The following is an 11,138-nucleotide window of genomic DNA, read 5'->3' as shown; positions in this document are numbered from 1 at the left end:
CGGTTTCCCGGGGAGGGACCCCGGTGGGGAGGAGGCCGCCCCGAAGGCGCCGGGCCTGCAGCCCCGGCGCAGCCCCCACATGGCCTCGGGCGTGGGCGCGGCCTTGGAGGAGCTGCCGCACGACGGCACGTGCGACGAGTGCGAGCCCGACGAGGCCCCGGGCGCCGAGGAAGTGTGCGGGGAATGCGGCTTCTGCTAATGCCGCCGCCACGCCGACGCGCACAGGCACAAGTTCTTCAGCCACCACCTGGCCCGCTACATCCACGGCGCGGGCACCTGGGCCGCGGGGGCCCCGGGCGGGGGCCCCGACAAAGGCGAGGCCAAGGTGGAGAATGAGCCCGAGGTAGAGAGCGAAGCAGGGGATGGCAGTCGGGCCGACGACGCCCAGAGCCAATCCGCAGAGAGCGAGACGGAGGACGAGAGCGGCGAAGAAGAGAGCGAAGACGGCAGCGAGGAAGAAATGGAGGAGGCGCAAGAGAGCGAGGTGGAGGAAGAGAATCTGGAAGAAGGCGAATCCGAGGCCGAGGGAGAAACCGAGGCCGAGAGTGAATTCGACCCTGAAATCGAAATGGAAGCGGAGAGAGTGGCCAAGAGGAAGTGCCCCGCCCACGGGCTGGATCTGAGCACCTACTGCCAGGAAGACAGGCAGCTCATCTGTGTCCTGTGTCCGGTCATCGGGGCTCATCAGGGCCACCAGCTCTCCACGCTAGACGAAGCCTTCGAAGAGCTGCGAGTAAGTACTGGGCCTTCAGAGCCTAGGCCTGGGGGTCAGGACGCCTGCATTTCAACTCTGATTGATGCCTTAGCTGTGGCCGTGGGCCCTTTACCTGCTCCTAAAAGGCGAGTCCAGCCCGTTTGTCCACTTTTCTTAATGGTTGGACTCATTTGAGAATCAGATGAGAAATCTCTGGACCTTCACCCAAGGGGGGAAAAATGCATGTATCCACAAAAATCTAGTATTCAATTTCGTAAAACTGCAAGTCTCTAAAGTCTGGATTCCCCGAGAGAACGTGTCTTGGGAGCTGAAACCAACTGCCAGTCCTGTTGATTTTTGACCCCTGGTGATCTCCTGTGTCAGTAGAACTGTGCTCCATAGGGCTTTCGGTGACCGGTTTTTCAGATCACCAGGTATTTCACCTTAGGGGCTGCTTGGAAACTTGGACCGCACTTGAAGCCGTTTCCTACTGCATCACCTGTGATTGTACTTGCTCTGTGACTTCATAGGGCAACATCTATGCCCACTTGAAAACTTGGGAAACAGCTTCTGCCAATGGAATCCAAGCAGATAGTCACAGGGAAAGATTCCCTAAAGGAGTGATTTTTAAAAATACCTTCATGCGGGCCCCGGAGCTCTTTTTGGTTCTTCGAGTGTGTGAAATGAGACAGGAAAGGGGGCTGAGAAGGTAGAGTTCAAATTAGTATGGGGTGAGCGTTCTGATGTCCTCCATCTTTTATGAGAGTGCAGAACCGTGGTCTAGATTCTTGGACCATGTTGGTTTCTTAGATCAGCGGTTGGCGAGTGGTAGGCGAATAAATGCTTGTTGAGTGAATGGATTTGCAAATTGTTTTCCTTTTATTTATATCTTGCATGTTTACACTTAGAGAAACAGCTGGAGTTGAAACAGCTGGAGTTTGAGCAGGCGAACAGTTGATCAGGTCATTCGTGAATGTTGTCCTCTGAACAGCTTTCTTCCCTAAGCAACCTTACAGTTGTTGGGACTGGGGTAACAAATACTTTGATAATGATGGTTCCCTTGTTTCTTTTTTATCTTTATACTTTCTGTAAAACACATTCAGAAAGTATGCAAAAATTCTGCATCATTGAATAAATGGAGGCAAATATTCTTATGGAACCATCACCCAGTTTATAGACCATGACTAGCAAGTTTGAGCCCCCTTCCCATCCCCCTCTCCAATTAATAACCATGGTGATAATTCACTTGCTGATCTTTATATCTTTCCTTGTATTGTGCATGCAGAAACTTTGGGAGTCTGGCACAATGAGACTATACATTCCTCAGGGCTTTGCTTTTCTTGACATTGTACTTTTGGGATACACTGAGTACGTGCCTGTGGTTTGCTCATTTTCATTGCTGTGTAGAAAGTCCGTTTCATGGATATGTCACAGCAGATGAGTATTGAGTTTGTTTCTACGTTCTGGCACCATTACAAACAAGGTTGGACCAAACGTTACTGTTCATGTGTCTTGGGGCATGTTTATATACATTTATTTATGTGAAGTAGAGACCTAGGAGTGCACTTCCTAGGTCATAGAGTAACATATCGTAGTAATGTTGCCAGCTAGTTTCCGAAGTAGCTGTACCAACTTGTGTTGCTATTAAGAATGCATGAGAGTTGCTGTTGCTGTGTATTGTCACCAACAGTTGTTTTTCCAGAAAGTTTACATGGTTGTCACTCTTGTGGGCATGTAATGTTTTTTTACTGTAGTTTTAGTTTGTATTTCTCTAGTTACCAATAACTTTAGCATATTTTGTATTTCCCTTTCTTTGAAGTGCTCATTTTTCTACTGGTTTGTCTTTTTCTCATTAATTTACAGGGGCTTTTGTATTATTTGACTTCTTTGTTGGTTATATTGGTTGGAAATATCATCAGCCTCTTTGGTTTTACTCTTCCTTTCTCCTTGTGTCTCTTTCTCCATAATCTTTCTTCCTTTTGCTTTTATGAATAGTGCTTTTTTGTGCCTTGTTTTTATGTCTTATGCCCTTGATTTTTGTGTAATGGAGATAAAGGTTCAGTTTCATTACCCCCCACCCCCATATGAATAGCCAGTTGGAGCCCTAGTGGTGTAGTGGTTACTACAGTGATCTGCATGGTGGGCAGTTGGAACCCACCAGCAGCTCCGCAGGAAAAAGACTAGTGCTTTTATTCCTATAAACAGTTACATTCTTGGAAACCCATTGTAGGGGAGGGCAGCTGTGAGTCAGCATTGACTCCGTGGCAGGAGTTTGGTTTAGCTACCCTGTTTCTCAGAAAATAAGACAGTGTCTTATATTAATTTTTGCTCCGAAAGATGCGCTAGGTCTTATTTTCAGGGGGTATCTTATTTTTCCATGAAGAAGAATATGGTACACATTTATTGTTTATTGTTTTATTCTATTAAAAGAGACCTCGCACTTCCTGTCTGCTCTGACTGCATTGTGGCCAACAGTGAGCTGTGCTGCGGCGCCCACCGCTATGGTCCAGAGTCCAGAGTTACAGTAGTTTCAGGGGCCTTATTTTCAGGGAGGTCTTATTTTTGGGGGCGATGCCTTATATTTCAGCGATAGGCAAAACTGTAAGTCGGTCTTATTTTCGGGGGATATCTTACTTTGGTAGCAGCATTTATGATAATACCCAGCCAAACTTGTGTTTTCAACTGTTAATTAGGTTAGTTCTTTCCTTCCTACCTCAAGTGTAGTTATGTTATTAACTTGTAATGCATTAGATTCATTTGTCACTGCTTATGGTGAAATTCAAGGAGCCCTTGTGGTGCAGTGGTTAAGTATTTGGCTGCTATCTGAAAGGTAGGTGGTTTGAACCCACCAGCTGCTCTGCAAGTGAAAACTGGCAATATGCTTCAGTAAAGATTTATAGCCTTTTGAGGATCTGAAGGGCAACCCTGCTCTGTCCCATAGAGTTGCTATGAGCCAGAATTGACTAAATGGTGATGAGTTTTTGAGGTTGGATATTATACTTCGGTTTCTCCACATCCTGGTTTACTCTATTAATTTGTTTCTTTTTAGCCTATGAACCATTACTGTGGTTCTGACCCAGACACACAACCACATGCACTCTCACACACAGTGAGACACAGTGACAGTTTAATAACTCAGTGGGACTCTATTTTCTTGCAGATGATGTGTTCTATTTCTAGTCTTTCAAAAATTTCTCTGTACTCTCCAACTGTGATTTCATAGTACACTCAGCTGTACACTGAATTCTGAAAAGGACTAGTCAAGAAATCTGCGTGTCAGCTCACTTTAAGATTACCCGAAGAAACAATGATGTTTGTATATAAGGGACATCAAAAAGTTTGTGGAAAATGCAGATACTGGAATTTTCCTGTAGAATGTTGAAGCCCCTTCAAATAGTGGCAAAGGGAGATGTTGGCAAAATTCAGTGTTTATTGAGCATCTTTGGAATTGTTTTCATTATTTTTCTAGGGGCCCTTCCCCTTCAACGTACCTTTAAAAGGGTGGGTATTTGGGGAGAGGAATGTTTAGTTAAGCGACACTGGGAACAGCTGCAAAGAGGAGCTGGTGAGGGGGACTTGTAGCAGAGTTGGAGGGATATTGGCATATGCCTCGAACAGCTGTGTCTCCAGAGGCCCTAGAGGTGGAGCTGTGGCAGACTTGTGGTCAGTGGATCTTGCTCTCTCATTAACTCATAAGGAGAAGCTTATGGGGAGGCAGGGCATTGAAGAGCAGCTGCAATGTGTCTATTTTATATTCTTGGGTTCCTAGCCTCACCTGAAAGGAATTGACACCTTATAATAAAAGCAGGAAGCACTGACTACGCAGTGGCTCAATTAGTGCTTTAGTCATTTGTACAGAAAATGATAAAAATGAAAATTAAGATAAAGTATATGACTTGGTGTCACTAGTGCAAGCCACCCCTAAGTGGCTCTGTACAATATGTCTGTGAGAAGGTTGCAGATCTGGGGTTTTTCGTCTCAGTCTACCACCCAAATGCCCATTCTTGCCCTGTGCTAGAAGTAAGCCTGGCAGAAGGCATCTCAGCGTTCATGTAGTCTCTGCACTTGCCAGAGGATTGGTTATTGTGAGGTGCCCTCAAGTCAGTTTCAGCTCGTAAAACTACCTGCTCATGTGCCGTCCTCAGCTGGTATTTTTGAGCCCATTGTTGTAGCCACCATATCAAACCATCTCTTATGTGTCACTCCATCTTGAGAGAGGAGAGAGGCAATTTGGGATGGTGATGTGTGCTATGAAGATAGTTAATTATAGTAATAAAGAAGTTGAAGTGTGGCAGGATGAGGTTAATGTTTTTTGAAAAGGCTATCATGGAAGACATCTGACTGTATGTCATTTGGGTGGGAGCCTAAGTTATGAGCTCTTGCAAAGATGGACAGACATCCCCGTATTGTGCACCATTTAGTTAGTTTGCACAAAGCAGTAATTTTCTTCATAGCAGAAATCAGTGGTTTGGTTCATGTCTCTACAGAGGATTGGTTGGCTTTTGAATTGAGAGTATTATATTATTTTAGTGTTTTGCTGCTAGCCAGGTAAAAATACTACTTTATGGAAGGAATATGAATTTATGGGTTTTTGTTTTAAAATAGTTAAAACTTTTCAGAAAGTCAACGCTCAGGGTGATGGAGTGTCAGTCAAGACAAGCTGACTAGACAGCCTGATAAAGTGAACAGCATCACCTGTGAGGAACATGCGCTTTAGAGCATTCAGGTACGCAAGACCAAAATGACAGCATTTGGCCAAAAAAAGAAAATTCAGGGGTAGGAAGGGGCAGGAGAGGTGTTATATACCATCGAATCGGCTCTGACCCATATAGACCCTATACACAACAGAACAAAACATGCACGGCCCTGCACCATCCTTACAATTGTTCCTCTGAGCCTATTGATGCCGCCGCTGTGTCAGTCCATCCTGTGGACGGCCTTCCTCGTTATTGCTGCTGCTCCACTTTACCAAATATGATATCCTTCTCTAGGGACTGTTATCTCCTCATAACATATCCAAAGTATGTAAGATAAAATCTTGCCTCTAAGGAGCACCCTGGCCTTACTTCTTTCAACACAGTTTATCCTTTTAGCAGTGGTACATTTAATATCCTTCTCCAGCACCACAATTCAGATGCATCAATTCTTCCACGGTCATCTTTATTCAGTGCCCAACTTTCACATGTATAGGATGGACTGGAGAATACCAAGGCTTGAGTCAGACACACCTCAGTCATCAAAGGAACATCCTTTTTCAATACTCTAAAGAGGTCTTGTACAGGAGATTTACCTAAAACAGTATGTCTTTTGATCTCTTGACTGTTATTTCTATGAGCATTGCTTTAACCCTTTCTCCATTTATCGTGAAGTTCCCTGTTGGTTCATTTTTGAACCATAGTGTTTTTTTTAATCGATTGTATTGTAATCCATACTGAAGGCTACAATCCTTGATGTTCATCAGCAGTTGCTTCAATTCCTCTTCCCTTTTGGCAAGCAAGGTTGTGTCATCTGCATACTGCAGGTTGTTCATAAGTCTTCCTCCAATTCTGATGCCACACTCTTCTTCGTTCAATCCAGTTTCTCTGATGATTTGCTCAGAATATAGATTGAACAACTATGGTAAGGGGATACAACCCTGATTCACACCTTTCCTGATTTTAAACTATGCAGCAATCACTTTTTCTAGTCTCACAACTGCCTTGATCCAGGTACAACTTCTGAAGGAGCACAGTGAAGTGTTCCAGAATTCCTGTTCTTCTCAGCTGTCCACAGTTTATTATGATCCGCACAGTCAAATGCCTTTGCATAGTTAGTGAAACATAAGTGAACATCTTTCTGATGTTTAGCGTATTCTCTGCTTTTAGCCAAGATCCATCTGACATCAGCAATACCCCCTTCTGAATCCGGCCGGAACTTCTGGCAGTTTCCTGAACTTTGTTGCTGCAACCGTTGATGCAAAATGTTACCTGTGTGTGATATCAGTGATATCATTCTATAGTTTTAGCATTCTCTTCGGTCACATCTCTGAGGAATGGGCACAGATATGGATCTCTTTCAGTCAGTTGACCAAGTAGCTGTCTTCCAAATTAAATTTCCTGGTGTAGATGAGTGGATGCTTCCAGTGCTTCTTCAGCTTTCTAAAGCATTTCAGTGAGTATTCCTTCAGTTCCTGGAGTCTTGCTTTTGGCTCATGCAGTCAGTGCAGTTTGAAGTTCTTCCTTCAGCACCGTGATTCATGCACATATGTTATCTCTGAGATGTTGGGCTGTCACCTAGTTCTTTCTGGTACAGTGACTATTCTTTCCATCTTCTCTTGATGCTTCCTGCGCCACTCAATATTTTGCCCCTAGAATTTTTCAAAATTGAAACTCAAGGCTTGAGTTTTCCCGAGTTCTTTCAGTTTCAGATATGCTGGCATGTTCTTCTTTTCTTTCGGTTTTCTAATTCTAGGTCCTTGCACATTTTGTTAAAATACTTGGTCTTGTCTTCTTGAGTTGCCCCTATAAATTTTCTACTCAGCTCCTTGACTGCATCCTTTCTCTCACTTGTGTTATTTACTCTATGATTAATAGCAAGTTTCAGAGTCTTTTCTGAAACCTTTTGCTTTCTTCAAAAATGATGGTCGTGATGTCTTCCCACAGCTGATCAAGTCTTCTGACATTAGTGTTCAAGGCATCAAATCTGTACTTGAGATGTTCTCAAAATTCAGCAGGGATAGATTCAAGGTCATATTTTGACTCTAGAGGGTTTGTTTTAATTTCTTCAGCTCTATCTGGAACTTACATATGAGCAACTGATGGGTCTGTTCTACAGTCAGCCCCTGGTCTGGTTTTAGCTGCTGATATTGAGCTTCTCTATCATGTCGTCCCACAGATGTAGTCAGTTCGATTTCTGTGTATTCTGTCTGGAAAAGTCCATGTGTATGGTTGACTTTTGTATTGTTGAATAAATATATTTGCAATGAACAAGTTGTTGGTTTGCAAAATTTTATGCGATCACCAAGTCCATAGTTTCCAACAACTGTTCCTTCTTCTTTGTTTCCCAGTTTTACAGTCCAGTTGCCAATAACTGTCAATACATCTTGATTGCATGTTTGGTCAAATTCCAACTGAAGTCTTTGGTAGAATTCTTTGATTTCTTCATCACGATCTTTTGTGGTCAGTGCATAAAGTTGAATAATGGTTGTATTGATTGGATTTCCTTGAAGGCGGATAGATGAATAGAAATAGGGTACCTAGGGTGGAAGTGAGGTGAGTGGTGATGCGCTCAGGGGGTTGCATGGAACCATCTGTAAATAAATTGTCAAATAGGAAACTAACTTGTTTTGTAAATGTTTGCCTAAACCCCGAAGTTTACAAGAATAAAACCCAAAAAACCCTAGAGGTCTTCTGCACATAAGTAGAGGGCGAAAGGCTTTCTGTGTCCTGATTCAGATGTGGGATCTCCTCACAATACTCATTATTAACATTACACTTCATTTAGAAGATATGGTTAAGGAAAAAAAAAGATATGGTTAAGTAAAATATTGATAAGAAGGGTGGCCAAAGCAGAAAGGGTGGTTAGTGGAAAAAAGCCTTTCAGGTATAAGTAAATGTGTGATGTTGGAGGCACAATAGAAGGAAGGCCCCTGTAGGCTACAGTGAAAAAGGAGGCAGCAGGAGCTCAGCAATGCAGCCAGTACTCTTCCTGCATACAACCTTAACTGCATATTTGAATGACCTTGGAGGAAGGTGTTTAGAAAGTACCCATGATTGGTCCCACACCAGCCAGTTAAATCAAAATCACTGTGGATACATGTATGTGTGTGTGTTTATCCATATGTAAATAGAGTTTGAATTTAGGCTAGTTTGAGATTTACAGACAATTGCAAGATAGTATAGAGTTCCCGTAGAGCCTGACCCATTTCCCCTGTCAGGGACATCTGTTCGTATTGCACATCTGTCACAATGTGACCTAGTATCAATAAACTACAGAGCTCTGGTGGTGTAATGGTTATGCTTTGGGTTGCTAACCATAGGTTAGCGTTCAAAACCACCAGCTACTTTGTGGGAGAAAGGTAGGGCTTTCTATTCTCATAGTTACGGTGTTGGAAATCCACAGGGACTGTTCTCTGTCCTGTAGGGGCACTATGAGTCGGAATAGACTTGATGGCAGGGAGTTTTTTGTTTTGTGTTTGATGGTGCAATGGGTTCAACATGGGGTTGCTAACCACAAGGTTGGTAGTTCAAACCTACCAGACAGGGTCCTTGGTCCAGAAAGACTGTGAAGTTAAGGAACCAGCAAAGGTTTCTTGAAGAAAGGAATGTTTAAGATGGGCCTAGAAGGATAGATCGTCTGTTCGATACCCTTCTTCAGTATTCCCATAGCAGCAATCTATACATTTATTGTTGTTAGGTGCCATTGAGTGAAGAATCCAACTCACAGCAGCCCAATAGGACAGAGAAGTGTTCCATAGGCTTTCTGAGGCTGTTAAATCTTTAATGAAACGTTCTGCCTCATCTTTCTCCCATTGAGTGCTAGTGGGTTTGAACTACCAGCTACCTGCTGTGCCACCAGAACTCTTTAAATACATCTAAGTATTACTAAATACAGTATATACCATGTGAATGTTTTATTTTACCATGTGTGTGTCCTGTGAGTTTTGAACTTTTCTAGTTATGTTCCCAGCACCTAGCATAGTCATAGTGCTTTGCTAGTAGATGTACAACAAATATATGGTAAATATGTAAGATATTGAGTATAATAATTTCATCTCCCAGGAAATTTAGAAAATCAAGAGAATCAATATTGCATAGGGGCTACATTAGGGTTTGAGTCCTTGAGTGGTGTAATCTGTTAAGCACTGAACTATACTAGCTGAAAGGTTGGCAATCCCACCCAGAGGTACTTTGGAACGATCACAGCTTTGACAACTCTATAGAACAGTTCTTCTCTGCACACATGGGGTCACCACAACTTAAGAATCAGTCTGATGCCAACAACCTAGAGTTACTGTGCTCAAAACACCATTTCATGGTACTGAATGAAGACCAAGCTGCACTGATAACATAGTGAAAAACGAGGCGCTAGGAATTGATGTAATGCATGTGAAATATCTCAAGAAGCTGATAAAGCACTAGAAATGCTCATTTATGCCAAACAATTTGGAAGACAGCTACATGGCTAACAAAATAGAAGCGATCCATATTTTTCCCATCCCAAAGAAAGGTGACCCAACAAAGTGTACAAATTATCAAACAATATCAATATCACATGGAAGTAAAAGTTTGTGGAGGACCTTCAACCACAGTTGCATCAATGCATTGAGATGGAGCTTTGAGAAATTCAAGCTGGATTCAGAAGAGAATATGGCCCATGGAATATCATTGCTGGTATTGGATCTTGGTTGAAGGCAAAGGATACAAAAAAGACATTTACTTTGTTTTATTAACTATGCAAAGGTATTTTGAAGGATCATAAGCAACTATGGATAATACTGAGAAGAATGGGAATTCCTGAACACCTCATTATGCTTATGTGGAACCTGTACATGGACCAGAGACAGAACAAGGGAACCCTGCATGGTTTAAAATCAGGAAAAGTGTATGTCAGGTTGAATGTTTTCACTATCCATATTCAGTCGGTATGCTGAGCACATCTGAGATGCTGGACTATATGAAAACTGTGACATCAGGATTAGAGGAGGCTTAGCAACAACCTGAAATATGCCAAAGACACAATCTTGCCATACGGAAATTGAGGAAGACTTGAAGCACTTGCTGGTGAAGATCAAGGATTGCACTTAATGTTAAGAAAATGAAAATTCTCAAAACTGGACCAATCAATACCACCTCGGTAAAGAGAAAAGATTGAAGTTGTCAAGGATTTTATCTTGCTTGGTTCCACAGTCAATGCTCATGGAAGCAGCAGTCAAATCAAAGGATGAATTGATTGGTCATAACTGCTGCACAAGACTTTTTTAAAGTGTTGAAACACAAGGATGACACTTTGAGTACTAAGATGCACCTAACCCAAAGTATTTTCTATTGCCTGATATGAATGTGAAAGTTGTACAATGAGTAAAAAGAACTAGAGAAGATTTGATTAATTTCAATTATGGTGCTGATAAAGAATATTGAAAAATATGTCTTGATAAAAGTACAGCCAGAATGCTCCTTAGAAGCAAAGATGATGTGTTAGGGTTCTCTAGAGAGAGAAAACCAAATTGCTGATAATTTAATATATTTATTTATAAAGATAATTAGATATATAACAAGAAATGAACTGTTAAATCATATACAGATAAATATACAAGAAATGAATAGTTAAATTATAAAGCACTACAAATGGCTCAGTGCAACTCACTCCCTTGAGAGAGAGTTGTGTGAGACTAGCAGTCCTTCAAGTCTAGTCTGCTGCCAGATCTTCCTCTGTTTATAGAAAGAGCTAGGCTATGTCAGCACAG

General features: G+C 42.3%; 1 protein-coding gene across 1 annotated transcript in view; it reads left to right on the top strand.

Moving 5' to 3' along the window:
* Window positions 1-79: 79 nt before the first annotated feature.
* Window positions 80-11,138, top strand: part of TRIM44 (tripartite motif containing 44) — a 180,317-nt gene continuing 169,258 nt past the window's right edge. The window contains 1 exon segment of the mRNA XM_013006068.2: window positions 80-733. Within this exon segment, the coding sequence (XP_012861522.2) occupies window positions 80-733 (654 nt within the window).

The sequence above is a fragment of the Echinops telfairi genome, unplaced genomic scaffold, assembly GCF_000313985.2.
Source record: "Echinops telfairi isolate 266 unplaced genomic scaffold, ASM31398v2 ScPeMD7_60;HRSCAF=208, whole genome shotgun sequence".
NCBI lineage: Eukaryota > Metazoa > Chordata > Mammalia > Afrosoricida > Tenrecidae > Echinops > Echinops telfairi.
The sequence above is the reverse complement of the archived record's forward strand: the minus strand, read 5'-3'. Positions and strand labels throughout refer to the sequence as shown.